At 43.3% G+C, this 19411-nt stretch overlaps 2 protein-coding genes across 3 annotated transcripts; both read left to right on the top strand.

The window, feature by feature from the left end:
• The first annotated feature begins 502 nt into the window (after positions 1-502).
• Positions 503-4923, top strand: naa50 (N-alpha-acetyltransferase 50, NatE catalytic subunit). Of its 2 annotated transcripts, none has more exons than XM_061713528.1 (5): positions 503-713; positions 2503-2636; positions 2925-3044; positions 3135-3201; positions 3445-4923. In XM_061713528.1, the coding sequence occupies exons 1-5, from the start codon at positions 706-708 to the stop codon at positions 3620-3622; spliced, it is 507 nt and encodes a 168-aa protein (XP_061569512.1). In that variant the 5' UTR covers positions 503-705; the 3' UTR covers positions 3623-4923. The 2 variants fall into 2 exon arrangements, with proteins under 2 accessions (XP_061569512.1, XP_061569511.1); XM_061713527.1 differs by having other exon boundaries at positions 504-713; positions 2500-2636.
• A 737-nt stretch (positions 4924-5660) lies between these two features.
• LOC133422988 (basic helix-loop-helix domain-containing protein USF3) lies at positions 5661-18008 on the top strand. Its single transcript, XM_061713061.1, has 7 exons — positions 5661-5750; positions 6607-6739; positions 6839-6870; positions 6987-7069; positions 7174-7270; positions 9240-14077; positions 15651-18008. The coding sequence occupies exons 2-7, from the start codon at positions 6696-6698 to the stop codon at positions 17454-17456; spliced, it is 6900 nt and encodes a 2299-aa protein (XP_061569045.1). The 5' UTR covers positions 5661-5750; positions 6607-6695; the 3' UTR covers positions 17457-18008.
• Positions 18009-19411: the final 1403 nt, after the last annotated feature.

The raw sequence follows: 19411 nt of genomic DNA, 5'->3' as shown, positions 1-19411 counted from the left end.
ACCATAACTCAAGCTTTAACCCTAATTGCTCCATGGTGTGTGTGTCTCAGATGTAAGTCGTTTGGATAAAAGCTTCTGCTAAATGACAGTAGTAGTAGTAGAATCTATGTGACAAACTATGTGCAAGTGGTTTTTTTTTTTTTTTTTTAGGCAAGTGGGGTGGCCAGCAAATTTGTAGGGGGGGCCATGGCCACCCCTGGCCACCCTCTGGTGGCGCCACTGTCATAAACCCCTAAATTACATTGTTTAAAATCTGAGTGCGTGTACTGACTTTAATATATACATTCATCTTCAATCAAGTTCATCAAGTTAGATGTGACAAAACGGCAACTATACAAACGAAACCCCAAAAAAGGGATTATAGCCTGGAAGACAAAAATCTGGTCATAACGCTCCCTTACCACATTGCATTTGTGCGCATGCGGAGTCGGGACCACAGTCTGAGAGCCAAAACTCCGGTCACAGTAACCAAGCTACCCAGGTCAAAGACCTCCGAATCCAGCACATGTGCGCATGCGGGGGTCAAAGGTGACGAGCTCCACACAGTCGTGGTAGAAGAAGTGTGGCGGCTAAGCTAACCGAGCTACATGTGGAGGGTAAACCGGGAGGCATCCCCGACCCCAACTCTGTCCAAATTCATACATTTTACCAGAAACAACACTAAGCTGCAACCTAATCGAAAACAAGGAGTAATATCTGTTTGAAATGAAAGGGTGAGTGTGAGCGTTTATGTCTCAGCGCGAGTAAAGTTTCGTGTGTGTTTCTCCACCAGACGACGGAGCTAAGGCTGCTAAGATACTTTTATTTAATCTTGAAGGAAAACGTGCAAAAGACAACACCGCCATTGGAAAGGCTTTGTTACGGACATCATTATAACCTTAAACTGCTTATGGGTTTGGGTTTGAAAGAAGCTAAGCTAAGCGGCTAATGCTAATGGGGAGCTGAGTCAGTAAAGGCAGGTTAGCTAAGCTATGAACATAAACCCTGGGGTTCTGACGGGTCTGGGGTTTCTGCAGGCTGCTGTCACACACTAACTACCAAGCCAGTTAAATGAGACGCAGGGCAAGTCCCAGTCTGCGTGTGTTAGTTAGAAAGTGTCCAGAACATCGTTGCTCCTTCAGTGTAACTTGATCTGTCAAACTAGTTCACGGGCTGTCTAGTTTTTGTTTTGACTTTTCGTGAAGGGGCTCCACGTTTTCACATGAGTGTTTATATTAGGGTTGCCACCTTTCAGAAATAGAAATAAGGGACGCTCCGATTTCAGCAACGCAGACCCCTAAAAAAGGGACATCCCCAAAACTTCTAAACTGCATAGAAATGTATTTATTTTATATGAAAAAACTAAATGCTTTGATTTAAAGTTTAAAGTGCTTTAATAGCATTTAACTTGCATGACTGTACAGACATCCAACCATACTAGCAAATTAAATATCCTCCCATGATGTGTACGTCCATCAGCCCAGATGTAGAATATAACCTACAGGTGAAGGTCGGAACATTAGAATATGGTGTAAAAGTTAATTTATTTCAATAATTCAACTTAAAAGGTGAAACTAATATATTACATAGTGTCATTGCATGCAAAGCAAGATATGTTAAACCTTTATTTGTTATTATTTTGATGATTGAATTGTTTATTGATTTCATAATATAGAGATTTTTTTTCATTTGGGGTTTTCATAAACTGTGAGCCATAATCACCAAAATTATAACAAATAAAGGCTTGAAGTATCTCACTTTGAATGTAGTGGGAAATAATATATTTGTTTCACCTTTAGTTGAATTTACTACGAATTAAGTTTTGCAATATATTCACATTTTCCGACCTTCACCTGTATATTATTACATAAATAAATAAGAGCATAATATGTGTCTGTATTGGTTCAATACGGAATGCAACTTTTAATTCCCAATTACGGAACAATTCCGTATTTTAAGGGACGGGTGGCAAGCCTAGTTTATATGCACATTTTCATCGGGGCGACTAAAAATGGGCATTGGTAATTATGCACATCGGATTTCACAGGACTTTACTGTACATCCTTGTAAGCAACACAAGCTGTTTCTGGGCATGTAGTCGTCCTATAAATACCCCAGTGAACCCTTCAACACGGCACATTTGAGTGTTCTTTTGAGGCAAACCTACAATATGTTTTGTTAAATGAGTTACAAAAGTCTCAAAATTGTCTGTGCTGTTTGTAGACTGAAAATGTAATTTATAAGATGTGCCATTTGTGTGGAATTGTCAGTGTCATCAAGATAATTGTGGTCTGCTTTTTGTTTTGCTGTTTTGTTTTTACAATCATTTTGTTGCTTATCTGTGGTTTTCTTGTTTTGTAGTAAAAGACGATTTGAAGTTGGCAGTTTCAAAGGATTTAATGTTGCTGAATCCCTCTGTTGTCTAATCTGCAGATATGATCTTAAACTACATGAATCGAACAGTGTTGACAATAATGATCCAAATTTGTCAGCTATTTAACCGTTTTGCTCTTGTTCCAGTAGCCGGATCGAGCTGGGGGACGTTACGCCCCACAACATTAAGCAGTTGAAACGCCTGAATCAAGTCATCTTCCCTGTCAGCTACAATGACAAGTTTTATAAAGATGTACTGGAAGTTGGAGAGCTTGCAAAGCTAGGTAAGAGATCACCCATTTAAATTAAACTCAGAAAATGGTAATTGCAAACAATTTTTGAAGGTTGTTGTGAGGGTAAGATTATAAATATAATTACAGGTAGTGTTTCATTCTAATGATGATACTTGTGGCAATTGATTACATTTATTAAATGTATTTACAGGCATAGTATACAAAAATAGTCAGTAATAGATCTGAAAACTTTAAAAGCCCCAGCTCTGGATTACTGCTTTGACTTGAAGAATATCTTAGTTGGAGATATTTTGCATTAATTCTGTTTCTGTTGTGCAGCATACTTCAATGACATTGCAGTGGGGGCTGTGTGCTGCAGAGTGGACCACTCTCAGAACCAGAAGAGACTGTACATCATGACACTTGGCTGTCTAGCACCTTACCGCAGACTTGGAATCGGTAAGAAGCTCCGCTTCCAAAAAAAGCACAAAAAAGGGGATCTTATGTTCTTTTTTTAAATTCTAGCTTTCCTTTTTATTTTATCTCCAGGTACAAAGATGCTAAATCATGTACTTAACATCTGTGAAAAAGATGGCACGTTTGACAACATTTATCTGTGAGTATCTAAATGCACAACATGAAGACATGAGCAGCACAAAGTAATTTTTTATAGCATATGTTAACTGTATCTGTCAATATTACTTTTTATTTCATAAAATATAAATTAATCGAATTATTTTATCAATAGTGTAAACAGTATATTCTGTACATGAATTTTTTTCTTTGTTTTTTTTTTTCAATTTTATCCAGATGTGCTAAGCATTGACTAAATATCTCTCTTAATTTTTCTTTTCTAAAGTCACGTGCAGATCAGCAATGAGTCGGCTATTGACTTTTACCAAAAGTTTGGCTTCGAGATCATCGAAACAAAAAAGAATTACTACAAGAGGATAGAGCCTGCAGACGCCCATGTGTTGCAAAAGAGCCTGCGCAGTCCATGTGCACCACCCAGCGGAGAGCTTCAGAAGACAGAGTAGAGGCACAGCATCCTGAAAGAACACACATGTGCCCTCCAGCACAGAAACAGAACTGTGACAAATTCCCCATGGTCATCACATTCGACAGTTTCTTCAAAGGACGCTAAAACAAAAAAAAATTCAAGTATAAAAATTGCTGCATTTATTTTGCAAAGGTCTTTTGTTATTTTACTGCCTTCCCCCCTTCCCTCTGGAAGTTAATTAAACATTACAAAAGTTAATCCTAAAGTTGTTCCTAATGACAAAGCACCAACTTCAGACAGCTTTGGTCTTCGTGAAGGCGTGATGTTTTTTGTTGTTTTTTTATCCCCAAATCATACAGTTTGAGTTATTTTTATGCAGTTATAAAACCTAACGGGGACATATCTACTTTGTTAAGCAAACGGTAATAGTTGATTTGAAGCAGTTAAAGTGAAAGACCATTATTGACAAACACAGTCAGTTGGTCAGTTTGGGGTGTTATTCGGAGTTGCTCTGTGGGACGGACAACTCTTCTCTCAATACCTGAACCCTCAAATTCACGGGAATTGAGTCTGACCAGTTTATTCATATGTCCAGAGGGGAAGAGCAGAATTGTTTCCCCTCAGTACATGCATAAGGAAGGTTTAACGGTTTGGTGGTGGTGGGAATATGTTATCACCACATTTCATTTTCAGTCAATTTGATTTTCATAGGCTGTTATTTTAATTCTCCTCAACTGTTCTTATTTTTTACAGTAAGATGGCAAATGGATCAGAGGTTCTCCTGGGTTTTCTACTGAGATTAAAAATTATCAGAAGTCAGGGAACCAAGCAAAAAGTTATAAAGTATTGAAGTGTTTCTGAGAAATACACTGCATTGTCCTGTAAGGAATGTCTAAATAACTAGATTGGCTAAATAGTTTGGATTTGGGCATTACGTTTGATCTGTGTACTAAAGATGTGTGAGCATGTGTGTCTCTAAACACATAAGGGTTTTGAGATATAATGCCTTAAACCCCTTTGGCACATTATGTAGCCACTTTGAGAAAATGGTCTCCTCAAACTTCCTTCCTGAGTCAGCATCTTTTGTTACACACACATCTCCACTTGGTTTACAAGCTTACCTGCTAGTTGGAAGTTTGGTGGGATCTCTTACTAGCGTATTACCCAGAGGAAGCTCTGACCCTTCTGCATGCAAGGAGAGTTATGTCCTCTCCAATGTAGTATACGCATGTTTTCATTTTCTTTGAAGAATTTTATCTTTTCTGGAGCTCTATATTGTAAGACTTTTTAACGTCTAAATAAAGGAATTACTATTTGCAGTAAAAAAAATGTTGCTTTTTGATTTTGTTTTATTGTGTGTGTGTGTGTGTGTGTGTGTGTGTGTGTGTGTGTGTGTGTGTGTGTGGTCGCGCGCGCACAGGACTGTCTCAGAAAATTAGAATATTGTGATAAAGTTCTTTATTTTCTGTAATGCAATAAAAAAAACTAAAATGTCATACATTCTGGATTCATTACAAATCAACTGAAATATTGCAAGCCTTTTATTATTTTAATATTGCTGATTATAGTTTACAGTTTAAGATTAAGATTCCCAGAATATTCTAATTTTTTGAGACAGGTATTTGAGTTTTCTTAAGCTGTAAGCCATGATCAGCAATATTAAAATAATAAAAGGCTTGCAATATTTCAGTGGATTTGTAATGAATCCAGAATGTATGACGTTTTTGTAATTGCATTATAGAAAATCACAATATTCAAATTTTCTTAGAGTCCTGTGTGTGTGTGTGTGTATATATATATATATATGTGTGTGTGTGTGTATATATATATATATATATATATATATATATACATGTGTGTGTATGTATATATATATATATATGTATACACTGCAAATCAAATGACTTCACCACATACCATGACTGTAGGTGAGAACTAATATGCACAGAACTGTACACGTTCCAAAAGGCTCTGCCTTACGTGATTGGCTGAAACTGGGGAACTCGCAACGCTATTGGCTGTCGCCTCTCTTAGGCCCCGCCCCCTCCACTGCACGGATTTAGATTGTTTTGAGAGATGAGTTGAAAGCTGTGCTAGCTGCCAGTTAGCATCCAATGTCTGAGTTGTTAGCGGAGCAAGCACTGCTCAAAATGCTCTGGCTAGAGGTTGGTGAAAATTACTGCACTAAAAGTACCGATGTATTAGCCCGCACAAGAATGAGCCCGGACTTGATTTACTTAATAAGTCTGTAGGAAACGCTGAGCTAAAAGGGCTAATGACTAGCTAGCTGAATAGGTAACTGCTCAGGTTGTTTAAGTGACGGGTTAATTATCTGGACTTCGTTAGCTGTCGACCTTTTAATGTTCAAGTAGGACGGATATATCATCACACAGACTGTAATTGTGCTGTAATTGAAGAATAATGAGTTAATCTTTGCCTATTGCTCGGCCAGTCTACAGTAGCTTGTTAGCATCATCCAGCTGTATTGGTGATGGAGCTTCCTAGTGTCAAAGTGTAACTTAGTACTGTATTTGTATGTATACATATACAGGACTGTCTCAGAAAATTAGAATATTGTGATTTTCTGTAATGCAATTACAAAAACAAAAATGTCATACATTCTGGATTCATTACACATCAACTGAAATATTGCAAGCCTTTTATTATTTTAATATTGCTGATCATGGCTTACAGCTTAAGAGAACTCAAATATCCTATCTTAAAAAATTAGAATATTCTGGGAATCTTAATCTTAAACTGTAAGCCATAATCAGCAATATTAAAATAATAAAAGGCTTGCAATATTTCAGTTGATTTGTAATGAATCCAGAATGTATGACATTTTTGTTTTTTTAATTGCATTACAGAAAATAAAGAACTTTATCACAATATTCAAATTTTCTGAGACAGTCCTGTACATTATATACACATAAACACTCACTGCTACTAGGTGTTGTACTGTTTCTACTGTTTACACGACATTCCTTGAATCAGGGATGTGTCTGGACGCTTTGCTTGCAGGCTGGACCCAGCAGGGGTTTGAGGTCCATGTGTCGGACGCGTTGATGAGTTGGCTGGTTCCGTATCAGACAGGCAACTGTTGAAACAGGATGCCAGAGATGACTGAAACACAGACAACTGGTCGTAAGCCCAAGTAAGATCATGAGTATAACATTATACATGTTTTTACCAAATTATCAGTATGATCACTGATGTTTGTAAGCAGTGATTTAAATTGTTGTTTTTTTTGCAGAAAGAAGAAAAACAAGGAAACTCACAATGCAGGTGAAATGTCATCTAATGTTCATCAAAATCCTGTTTGTTAGTGAGTAATGATTTTATTGTTGATGTGTGCACTTAAGACCTGTGAAGATTTAAGTTTTTTTGTTTCTTTGTTCTAGTTGAGAGACACAGAAAAGAGAAAATCAATGCGGGTATCAACCGTATTGGCAATCTTCTGCCGTGTTCTCAGGCATTTAAACAGGTAAGCAGGGGGTGAACTTTTCATTTCATTTTTTCATTTTATTGACAAGCAGAAATTTAAATTGATAGCCTGCTTTTTATGTAAAATTTCTGTTTTATTTATAGAGTAAAATAATGATTTTGGACCAAGCTTTTCGTTACATCACTGAACTGAAGAAACAAAATGATACATTGCTTCTGGAAGGAGGGGATCGTGTCCAAGGTAAGATTTAAAGGGGACTTTTAGATAAGATGCATTAGGAGCTATGCTTTGCTCTGAAAACTGACTTGTCTCCCAACTCATGTCTGTTTTGAAAAACATCATCAATCTAGACATGTTCCTCTTCTTTGCTGCAACTCTTCTTTTACTCCTCATCAATGCATATGAAGCCAGAGCTTAATTCAGTAACATAAAGATGTACAGCAATCACCCATCTAAGCAAATAATAAAAAAAAAGCTTGGTAATATTTGCTTCTCACATCTTTGAAAGCATTTTGGTCACCTAAAAGCTGACATGGATGTGATTTGCACTGGTGCACCCTTCTCTCTTGTGCTGTGCCTCAACCTCAGCAAATATAGCATCTTATCTGAAAGCTGTCCAACATTTGTCTCTTTGCACATTTGTATTTCATTGACTTGCAGTTTGAGCAAACTTGAATTTACAAACATGTGATTATAAAGTGTGTGTGTCCTTTTGAATTATAGTGTATTTGCATGTACATAAGTATGCATGTCAGAATCAGAATCAGAATCAGCTTTAATGACAAAGTTTGAACATATCAAACAGTGAATTTGACTGCGGTTAACACCGTTGGCGCCATAGTTGTTATAAGGCGCCATTTTACCAAAAGAGGATGACACTGGGATGGAGGAAGTTAAAAAGGCATCTTCACACTGTGTATAAATACACGGTGTCAAGGTGCAAAAAACACCTCAGCACAGAAAAGCAACATACTCATACCAACATCATGACGAAGACTTGCATGTGGGTGTGGGGGGTGGGTTACTGGGGGCCGGGGGGGATCCCGGCACGGTACATCCAAGTGAGCGCCACAGCCTTCGTGGCGCTCGTACCTGGTGACTGTGTCGGGGGGACTGATAAGAGAGGAGCCGGGGAAGGCGTTGAAAATGAGGGAGGTGTATTTATCACTGTGTGTGTGTGAGCAGTAAGTTTGTAAACTCTGCCCCAGAGCTACTCCTCAACCATTGTCCTTGATGTCAGACGGCTCGTTATATTTCTGATACAGGTTCACAGGTGTCCTGAGGGGAAGGGGAGGGCTAGTGGGAGCAGAGAGTCTTGTTTTCATTCATCCAGGGAGATTGTGACTGGAGCGGCCTGCCAAGCCGCTCTGTCAAGGTCAGATTGTAGAATCAACAATTGCATTTGGCTCAGGCAGACTCCAGTAATTTTCCGTCTGCCTTAAGTCTCTGGGTCATCATTGGCGACTCCAAACAGATGAATTTGTGGTCAATTCCTGTCAAGCCGAGCTTCCGACTTCTCCAAGGTCTTTTCCATCCTGCCAAGGAGTTCAGGATATGCACAGGATATGGTGTTTACATGAAGAAATCTGATTATTCCTATCATAGCGATTTTGAAGTGGTCAATTTTACATATGTAAGGACTGATTTATGATCAGGAGTTTTTGATTGAAGTATCTGGATTTTGTGCAAAATCTTGTCTTGTTTGCTGTAATTTGGATAACACTGAATACATTGACCTGACTTTGATGTAAAGAATAGTGTCAATTGATAAGCACAGTAAAATTCCAGTGTCCAATATTTAGTTTAAGTTTTGATCACAATACTTTATGATTACATGTTTCTTAAGAAACCCTGTTATTTTTATTTATCTTTATATGGATATTACAGCATCCAGGTTGCTCGTTGCATATATATATATATATATATATATATATATATATATATAAATATATATATATATATATAGCTCTCTCTAAAAGCTCACTAGCGTCGTCTGATTTGTTTTTTTTTAACTATCAGGGACTGTTAAGATATGGATAAGATGTTCACACACCTGTGTTTACTGAAACTAGTATAAGACCTCATCCAGTTATATTTCCGAAATCAGTGTGAGATGTTTACGTACCAGCATCCTTATGAAAGTCATAACCAGATACTACAGATTACATAAACATACTCTTTAAAGTGTGCCTCTCTCATCTTTATGCAGCGGAGGAGATTCGTCGGCTACGACGTCAGTTGGAGGAACTGAGGAGGGAGAGTGGTAACTACATCGAGCTGCTCAAAGCTCACGATATCAACCTCCTGGAAGACCCTACTATCCACTGGAAGGGCAAGAGGCGCTGTGCCAAAGTGGCAAAAGTGCCCCCCACTCATCAGCTCCCAAAGGGTATTTTTGTCTACTCCAATGGCAACGTGATGTGTCCTGCAGGACAACAAACTAGCCCGAGTAAGCAGCCTTCCAAAACATTAATTCTTCATCCAACAGCTGATGCAAGATTAAGGGTTGATGGGGCCTTGGTGCATGTTAATGGATCTTCCTCCACCCCTGCACTTATCCCTGGGTCATCTGCCACACCTAATCAGTCTACAGCGGGTCTTACAATGATAGAGCAGTGTGTGGTTGAAACGCCAGCTGCAGCCCCCACTTTGCCACCTTCTGTATCTTACATCACTCTCCAGATACCTGCCGCTACCACATCTCTGCCCCACCAAGCGCAGCCGGCAGCCTCTGCAGCTACGTCAGCCTCACAGCTTCCCAATGAAAGCCCAGCTGTGCCTGTATCCACACACCCTGCATTTTCCCAAACTGTAACCCGGGCAATAGCTTCCGAGGCTTGTTCTTGGGTCACACAGGACAACGCCATTAGAACTGTAAGTTACACTGCTATACCTAGCTGCCAAGCCCTTCTAAGGGCTGGGGCTGCAGGCAGCACGCAGACTACCTGGACAACATTGCAGATGGCAGGAAACACAGTGCAACCACTTTGCCAGAGTCTCCCCACTCCAGAAGTCAGCAGCACCACCCAAGCTGTCCAGCAGGTGACTGTGTGTTCTGTTGGCACCAAACCATCTGTTCATCCTATTCAAATACAGATGCAACCACATGTGCATGTACAGCCGGCACCCATTGCAGGTCACATTCAAGCCCAGCCAGAACCTCAGCCTGTCCTCGCACCCCAACCTCAGTGTGCCGTTCTGCCCCAGTCAGCCATGGTACCACAACCAGCTGTGGTGGCCCACCCCGCTGTTGTTTCTCAGCCACAACCTACTGTACTTCAACCGGCTTCATTGATTCCCCATCCCCCAACAGCCCTCATCCCACAGCCTCAGCCAGCTCTGGTGCCACAGCCGCAGGCCACCGTGCTTCCTCTGCTCCCAACCATGCAGGTGCTGCAGGTCAACCCAGCTGGAGCAACAGCTACAGGTGTAACGGCATCTCAGAACACAAACAATCCAAGTGTTGTAATCCTGCAGGCCAGTGCCTGCCCTGCCCAGCCCGTTGTGAGGGAGGAAATTAATAGCCAGACACCGTGTCAACATATTGTTATAATCCAAGCACCTAATCAGGCTACATCTACTCCTCAGAATCCCCCAAGTGGCATGGTTCCTGCTGCAGCATCTGCTGTGTCCACTCAAACTCCCACAACGTGTTCAGTCTCTGCCAGTCCCTTACAGAGTGTTGGAGGAAAGCAGCTAGTGCACATTCTCCCTCGCCCAGCCCTTCCTCAAGTAAATCAGTCCCTTCAGGTTACCCAGACAACCTCTTCTCCGCCTGTTCCTGCAACCCCGCAAACTATCACTTTGAATGGTCAGGTGTTTGCCCTGCAGCCCATGACAACTTCGGACAAATCCAGCTCCCAGAGTGGACAGAGTACTCTCCAGCTGGTGCAGCCCACCACCACGGAGGAACCAACAACTAATGTGGCCCTCAATAGTTTAGGCGCCCTTAGCAGTCTCAACCAGAGTATCTCTCAGGGACTCCCTTTTACCATTTCCACCCAGAGCAATTGTCAGCCTCCACCTGCTCCGTTAACAGTGATACAGCAAAAGCAGCAGCCGCCACCTCCTCTAGCAGCACCGATTTCTGGAGCCACACTTGCAGTTCCTGCCCAGCAGCTGCAAGTTCCCTGTGTGAACACAGTCACATCAGGGCTCGTTGTCACTGCCTCTAAGCTGTCAAGAAAAAGGCTCCGCACAGCTTTAAATACAAAGAGAGCTGCAGCTAAAAGGACTAAATCTACCAAGAAGAAAGAGGTCAGTCAGGCACAACCTCCTGTTCCTGTCAAGGCAACAGGTGCGGGAGGAGAAACCCAGACGGTTCAGGTTGCAGTCACTCAAGCTTTACAGTCCTCCGCTGTCAAAGTCAAAGATATTAACCCTACTTGTACCACAGCCGCCACAACAACGGATAACAGAGAAACTGTAACCAGTGTTACTTCAGCACAGAGCACACAGCAAACGAGTGATGCTAGTTCATCCGGTAATGTAGCTGTACTTACTCAGTCTCACCCAGAGGTTAAAACCTCCGTCAGTACATCTCAGAGTGATTTAATATTGAGTCCTACTAACACTATCTCAACAGCAGTTACGGCTGTTGGTACGGCATCAGTCAAACCGCCAGGTAGCACGTCTTTGGCTGCTGAGAGCAAACCAGCTGACGTTTCTGCCAACAACTCCACTGTAACCAAAGTCTCAATTCCAGAGGGTAAGCGGCCATTTACCAGTATAGCAATCAGCACAGTACAGAGTAAGCCAGCTGTCACTACTGCTGTCTCTAGAGAAAACCGAGCGGTTGCTACTTCTGCCGGTGCTGCTGAGTCTCAGTACACCTCTGCAGCAGATTCCATTGCATGTCTAACTCATGTCTATAACAGCAGTATTACACCCACTACAACAGTATCTTCAACTCAAACCACTCAAACAGTGACGCCGTGTCTTTCCCAAGGATCTAAAAACCAAAGCCTCTTACCATGTAGTAAACCTCCGTCCCAGCCAACGACTTCATCCTCTGTTTCCACAACTGTGGGACTGTCATCGCCTGCACCGGTGTATTCTGCCGCCCAGAGCTCTGTCACCACCTCCACGGCAAGTTCAGAGTTAAGGAAAAGGCCCGCTGTTGCACGAGCTTTAACGCAGCAGACTGAGGTGACTGTGCCCAACGCTTCCTCGTGCCATCCTGCTGAAGTCAAACCCCTTCAGACTATTAGAAATGACAGGAAGGATCAAGAGGAGAGGCCTTCCACAGCGACAAAGAGAGACGGCTTGATGACAGCCACTTCTAGTGCTCCAGTTAAAAAGTACTTTCCCCAGTCTCAACAGGTATACACAAACCTGGATGAACAAGTCATGGAGCACCCTATACCGACTAGCAGACAGACGGATTCCCCCTTGTCCACTGCAGCCGGGGCTGGTAGAGGATTCTCCGTTGCATCGATGCTTCCCCGTGGACACGGCATCGGTGCGTCATCTGGCTCCTTTGGAACATTTACATTCACGTCCGAGCAGGCGGAGATGCTGGCGTTGGCCATGCTGGAACAGGACAGCTCTGGGGGAAAGAGTGGAGGCTGTTCTGGGGACAACACGTCTTCAGCCAACCCCACTACAGCCACATGGGACTCCCCCAAAACCTCACCAGCATCAGCCAGTAAAGAAAGGGGCTCAGCTGGGCAGCAGGGTAAAATTGGTAAACCCATGGACTCTGGACCGGTTAAACCTGTTGTTGAGGTGCCAAATGGAAGCAGACATCCTCAAAATATTGTATTCTCACAATCTCAGCCTCTTCCTCAGGCTCAGAGCACATCCCAGAGTGGGACCGTGGCCAGTCTCAGTGTTAATAATCTGATTAGACCCAGCTCCAGCCACCAACCCTACCATGGCTCCCCTAGTCTCGCTGGTCAGCAGGGCTCAGTTCCCTCTCCTCTGGGAACCGCTGCTCATATATCCCAATCTTCAAACAATGCCGCCTCACCCTGCTCAGGTGCTGCCCAGGCAAATGAATACACCTCCTTAAAGACTACATTAATGAGGGCTCAGTCTGGGGTTGAGCGGCAAGGGAAGATCATATCAAAGCGACTGGCCCCAGAGGAAGTCATGTTGAACACAGGCAAACGGCCTAAGCCTTGCCCTACACCAATTAACGCCGTCAGCCATATTGACATGAAAGCCTCGGATCACAGTCAGATGATGGGGCAGCTGCCGTCCACGTCCTCGGTCAGCATGGCGAGGATTAATTCTGAAAGTGGTGCTCCGCTCTTCTCCACAAACGCCTTCACAACTCCAGTAGTTCGGCCCACAGAGGGCCACTGCCCTCCTCAAGGACCTCCGGACCAGAACCAGGCAGGTGTGCTCCATCTGCCTCAAGGCCATCCGCAGCACAGCGTAAGTCAGCCTGTTCAGCATCTGGGAGGAAACATGTACATGAAGCAGCAGCAGCAGCAGCAGCAAGAGCAGCAGAGACACCATCTCTACCATCTGCAACACCAGCTGACGCAGCCAGACCCTGCACAGCGCCACTCGCTACACCAGAGGGCTCTGCAGCAACAGCAGCAGCAGCAACAGGAGCAGCAGCAGCATCATGTCCAGAAGAAGCGGGGAATTGTCCGAGGTAGTCAAACTGGATCACCTGCTGGCCTGCAGCAGAAACAGCATCACCTGGAGAAGTCTGGAGTTCAGCAGCACCCGCATCAGCAGCAGACTCAGCATCAGCAACACGCGCAGCAGCAGTCGCAGCAGCATCCGCAGCAGTCCCATCAACAATCACAGCAGCATCAGCAGCCAACGCAACATCAACAGTCTCATTCCCAACAGCACCAACAGCAGGCGCATCAACAACCCCCCCAGACGCAGCATCAGCAACACCAACAGCAGCAGCAGTTGCAGCAACAGCAGAGCTCCCACTCCAGACACCAGCAGCACCTGCAGCAGCAGATCCAGCAGCAGCAGCAGCAGCAGCACTTCAGACACCAGGACAAGAGCTGTGAAGGCCAAGCACCGGGATCCAGAGCTCACCACAGCAACCATCTTGTCCAGCAGGACCACCTCAAGGTCGGTGACACCAAACTAGAGTTTAAGTTTTACTGTATATGTGCTAATGTTCGCAGGGAAAACAAACATGCACCACTGTGTTGGAGCGAGCTGTAAATTAGGTTATAAAGTGGCAATTGTGACAAGAAAGCAGTGAATCCAAGCAATAAAATTAAAATCCATACATTTATTTCACAGGGGTTGTTCTGAGGCACAAATTAAGACTCCTGCAACCTGTAGAAATTTATTTATTTATTTATTTCAGATCCCCATTAGTTGCTGCCTCAGCAGCCACTATTTTTCCTGGGGTCCAACAGTACAAATATACATTTCTATAAAACTTTTACAGTACAATATAAAATGTTAGTTAAACAGAATAAAACAAAATAGAAAACAAGTACAAAGAACAACAACTAAAAAGAAAAACAAGACAAAAAAAACAAAAACAAATCAAAACTAAAGATAATAATAAGCAGAAAAAAAGACAAAAAAGAAAATGAATTTTCCTAAATGAAAAAAACGAAAATGAAAAAAAACAAATAACAACCAAAAACAGATAGATTAAAGATAAATCCAAGTACAACTAAAGATAAATAAGTGCATACTAAATGAGGCAAATACAAAAACAAAAACAAAAAAATGTATTTCAATAGAAGAAAATTTAAAAATGGTGAAAATAACCGGAAACGTCACAAAACTTCAGCAAAATAAAATACTAAGAATTGAGATTAAATGCAGAACAAGAAAATATGTTTATTTATATAACACCTAACTCAATTAAATCAATAAGCTAAAACCATTAGACACAATCTAAAACAACCAGTTTCTTTTGAAATTCCTTTCTTAGTCTCCTCTTGAAGCCAACTCTGCCACTAGTTGAAATAAGATTTTCTGGAAGTACGGTATATTCCAGTAAGTAACTGCCCTGTACATTACTGTTCCTTTTAGTGCATTGGTTTTAGGTTTGGGCAGGGTGAAATGACCTCTCGTGGCATGTCTAGTATGATAGCTGTGGCTATCACTAGCAAGAAGCAACTGTTTTGAAATGTTTTACATCAGCAGATTCCTTGTTAATTTTTTTTTTACACAATGTAGCTCAATTATAATCCTGCAGGAATAAAAATTACCAATACGCCACGGCCCCAAAACATATGATAATAGGCTGGTCATGTTATGCTTTCTCAGCAGGCAGATGGCACAAGAGTTTATTAGATATATTGGATTGACAGCACCTCTTTTTGGAGGTCTTGATCTGTGTGGGTTTTTTTAGTTTTTTTTTTTTTTTTTTTTTGCCCACACCAGAGATAACTGTGTTCTTACTAGAAGAAATGAACCGCACCAAGCAGGAAAATAAATTTGTGTTTAAAGATATTGAAGACTGTAGATGTGAAAGCTCCTCAAGATCTAAAGGAGAGTCTGGTTGCATTTGTAACTTACCACAATCACTCAAAATCAAATCAATGAGAAAACAAACTCATTAGCAACATGTTTATCAGATTACTTTTATAGCACATTATTGCCATTGTTTTAGGGTAATGAACCATGGGTTACTAATATTGGTTTTGTTTTTCTTTCCCTCTCTCGTCCGGGTCAGGACCATAATGCTATGCAGAGGATGATGAGCTCCAGGAGTCTGGAGCAGCAGCTCATCCCCCCTCCCAGTAACCCAGTGTCTCGTTCATCCGAGCTTGCCTGTGCCCCGTCTCGGCAGGAACGTCACCGCGTGTCCAACTACTCTGCCGAAGCACTTATTGGTAAAAGCTCCAGCACCGGTGAGCAGCAGCAGCGCATGGCTCTCCACCTTCAGCCTGGCCGCGGCTCCACCCAGGAGCAGCCGGACCTCCGCAGCTATCTGGACACGTCGCGAGGGAAGGCCAGCATTGCACACAACCCTCAGAACCGCCTTACTTCAGACCACACAGGCTCCACCGATGTGCAGCGCGTGTCAGAGTGTCCACCCTTCAAGACAATGGCAGGAGGAGGAGGAACACTTCAGCTCAGTAGTTTTGAGGCCCAGGTGTCTCGTGGGAGCGATATGGCCCCCAAGTCGGTGCCTGCTTCTCAAAGGGGCCCTCAGGGGCAGCAGCAGGGAGGCTTCAGGATGGCTGTCGGTCCCGCAGCAGATGGCAGAAATCGTGGCGGCTACAACGGAGCTCATCCCGGCCCACAGGGAGTACAAGTGGGGCCGGCCCTTCCTCGGGAGCAAGACGGCTGTCACCAAAGTTTCATGCAGAGCCTCTTGTCGCCGCACATTTCTGAGCAGAACAGCCACCAGAGATCCGTGCAGTGCTGTCCCCCGGTCAGCATGGACTACAGCTGTGTGCCTGGAAGCTCTTCAGGAGACATCCAGGCCAAGGCGTCCAGTCCTAGCGTGCCCCCGTCTCAGAAGGCCCCGGTTATGCGACTTGCAGAAGGACACAAGGGCCACATTCCTCAGGTCAGTAGTAATTTGCACACTGGCCCAGGCGTGCGGGCGGGTCTCTCTCACCCCCCGACCCCTCACAGCAGCTCTGAGCCGGGCCGCTCCTCAGCCTCCAGAACACTCACTGCTGTTAGTCAGCACTCCCGTCATATTGGGCGGGATACCCAGCCCACCAAACTGAGACCCGGTGACCGGTCTCGATCCGGTTCTGTGAGGACAACCAACCCCTTCGAGCCCGACGGCCACCTGCCTCTGCCCTCCGGAGGAGGAGTCCTGTTGGGCCGGCCGCAATCCGGAGGAGAGGCGCGACGCAGCACCATCGTGCGCTTTATGCCCGATGGTGCGCAGGTTCCTAGCGACAACAATCTGGTCGGGGATCAACACCTGACACAAAACTTTGGTTTTCCTTTTATTTCCGAGGGGGGGATGAACCCCCCACCTCCCATCAATGCAAACTCTACATTCATCCCTCCAGTCAGCCAGCCAAGTGCCTCCCGGACGCCGTCTCTCCTCCCCGTGGAGCCCCAGAACACTTTACCCTCCTTCTATCCCTCCTATTCCCCAGCTGCTCACCCCAGCCTCCCCAGCGATGTCACCCTACAATACTTCCCCAACCAAATGTTTACAAGTCCAAGCACTGACAAGGGCAGTGCTGCTCCTCTCAACAACCGCTTCGGCTCCATCCTCTCCCCGCCTCGCCCCGTAGGGTTTGGACAGGCCAGCTTCCCCTTGCTTCCAGACATGCCCCCTATGCCCATCACCAACTCGTCTGGGATTACCCCTCATATATCCAACTTCAGCCTCACTTCTCTCTTTCCCGAGATCGCCTCCGGCATGCCCCCCGACGGCTCGGCCATGCCCATGTCTCCCCTGCTGTCCCTCTCCAACACGTCGTCTGCAGACTCCAGCAAGCAGCCCAATCGTCCCGCCCACAACATCAGCCACATCCTGGGACACGACGGCAGCTCGGCTGTGTGACCGATCCAAGCCGCAGTCTGAATGCCGTGTCATTCTGGAGCAAAGAATTACATTTCTGTTTGGAATACAGTATGTTGTTTCTTTCAATGTTAAATTACTTGATGAATGGTGATTTGTTTTTTTTTTATTTATTTCTTTTGTTGTTTGCAAGTTCACACAGTCGGTTCTCTTTGACATCTATGATATCATGTATGTATGTACATTTTTCAAAAAAAATATTTGATTTCAATTATGGAGACGTGGAAAAGTGATCCTTAAAAGCTCCTTGTTGAATTGTTGGTTAAACCAACTGGTGGTGAAACAAAATGAAGTTGAGGTTGAGAACTTGAATTCATTGTATTTTTGGGTTATAAAACCTTCTGCACAGTTATTTACTAATGTAATTTACTAACTTATCAGGTTGCATTGTACAGAATCTTTCTTTTCCCCAAGAGCTATTTTGTAAATACCAATGTTTCATATCAAAATTGATAGATTATGTATGTATATGTAAATACAAAGTTGATTAATAAAGTTTATAAGGAGTTGTTTCTATTTAGTTTACCTATTAAATCTTTCCTGATGTCTTTAATTACGTTCAAGTGAGAAACATGTTCCTTGTTTAAAGGGACCTTGCAAAGCCCAGACTCTAGTAGGTCAATATAGATATCGGCTGTGTCTGTATTGACCTTGTAAACAAATCTGAAACTTGATGCATCACACTCAGAAGACGTTAGAGGACGCCACAGTCTCCAGGTTACCTGGTTGGGGCGTCAGGGCTAAAAGGAGGACCCACCAACGGCTAAGGCTTTCCAAACAAGGATCTGTCAGGGATCTCAACTTGATACCAAACTGTGAGAACCACCAATCAATCAAAAGATATTAGACGAGCTTGTTTGTCACCATCATTATACAATGTTCAATACATCAGCAATTATTACTCAGCACCCCATCTGCAGCTCCAATCAGGAATGTAACCTGAAACTGTATAAAGGTGTACAGTCTGTTCTTCACAGGTCTTTTTCCTGAAACAGATGTCTGGATGGGAGCATTGGGTGCTCTGAAACTGTTTATTACATCTTTCAGCATTGATGTTTCCCCTCCAGATGTGCAAGTTGCTCATTCTGTATGTGCTGTAGCATCCCTGTACCATCAGAGGTGCAGGCTTTTGACCAGAGTCCGGCCAGATGGCGCCCTAACCTTCATCTTTAGTCCAGGGGACAAAGCATCCATGGTTTCTAAAAAGGACAGTTTTCAATTTTGCTTCAGTTTATTTAAAAAAAAAAGCAGTGGCCCAGGGAGGGTGGCTGTGTCTTTTAACCTGTGTTTGGGGATGGCACAGCGAGCTGTGTTCTCAGAGATTTCCTGAAGTGTTCCTGAGCCCGTACGGTGATTTCCATAACAGATCCATACCTGTTTCAAATGTTGCGCCACCTGAGGGGACACAGATCACTTGCATCCAGCACAGGTTTTCACCCTAGTCCCCAGTTTACAGAGATTTCTCCAGATTCTCTGAATCCTTTTAACATACAGTATTATTCACTATCAATCAAGAGATAGATAGATTTATTATAGTACCCTTGGGTAAATTTGGTTCACAGTGAGTGCCTCCTCATACAATCTAAAACCATACACTCAACAACACAGGATAAGATAAAGTGACAACAGTGCTTTGGCTAAAAGAACAAAGAACAAGAAGGACGGCCCCAATATGGGAATCAAAATAAGATATTCAAAGTCTTAACATTAAATTGTCTTTAAATTAATACATGTTTAGTTTGGTGGACCTCAGCCCATCTTTGGTTCTGAGATGTTTCCACAGCAACAAAGCACTTTTTATATTAAACAATGCCTTTGACCTCGTGCCAGTTAATCAACTTGGTTGCAAGATGTTTCCCCAGCTGTTTTTGTGTTGTTGTGCGGTTGCCTTCAATTTCAGAATGAGTTCATAATTTCCATGAAATTGTAAAATATCT

Source organism: Cololabis saira, chromosome 22 (assembly GCF_033807715.1).
Source record: "Cololabis saira isolate AMF1-May2022 chromosome 22, fColSai1.1, whole genome shotgun sequence".
NCBI classification, from domain to species: domain Eukaryota; kingdom Metazoa; phylum Chordata; class Actinopteri; order Beloniformes; family Belonidae; genus Cololabis; species Cololabis saira.
The sequence above is the reverse complement of the archived record's forward strand: the minus strand, read 5'-3'. Positions and strand labels throughout refer to the sequence as shown.

What these genes read in the sequence shown, in the direction of transcription:
- LOC133422988 (XM_061713061.1), top strand. Translation starts at nt 6,696, where the DNA reads ATGCCAGAGATGACTGAAACACAGACAACTGGTCGTAAGCCCAA. An exon ending in GTTCTCAGGCATTTAAACAG is followed by an intron (nt 7,070 to 7,173) that starts GTAAGCAGGGGG and finishes TTTTATTTATAG; the next exon opens with AGTAAAATAATGATTTTGGA. An exon ending in TCCAGCAGGACCACCTCAAG is followed by an intron (nt 14,078 to 15,650) that starts GTCGGTGACACC and finishes CGTCCGGGTCAG; the next exon opens with GACCATAATGCTATGCAGAG.
- naa50 (XM_061713527.1), top strand. An exon ending in TGGAGAGCTTGCAAAGCTAG is followed by an intron (nt 2,637 to 2,924) that starts GTAAGAGATCAC and finishes TCTGTTGTGCAG; the next exon opens with CATACTTCAATGACATTGCA. An exon ending in ACGTTTGACAACATTTATCT is followed by an intron (nt 3,202 to 3,444) that starts GTGAGTATCTAA and finishes TCTTTTCTAAAG; the next exon opens with TCACGTGCAGATCAGCAATG.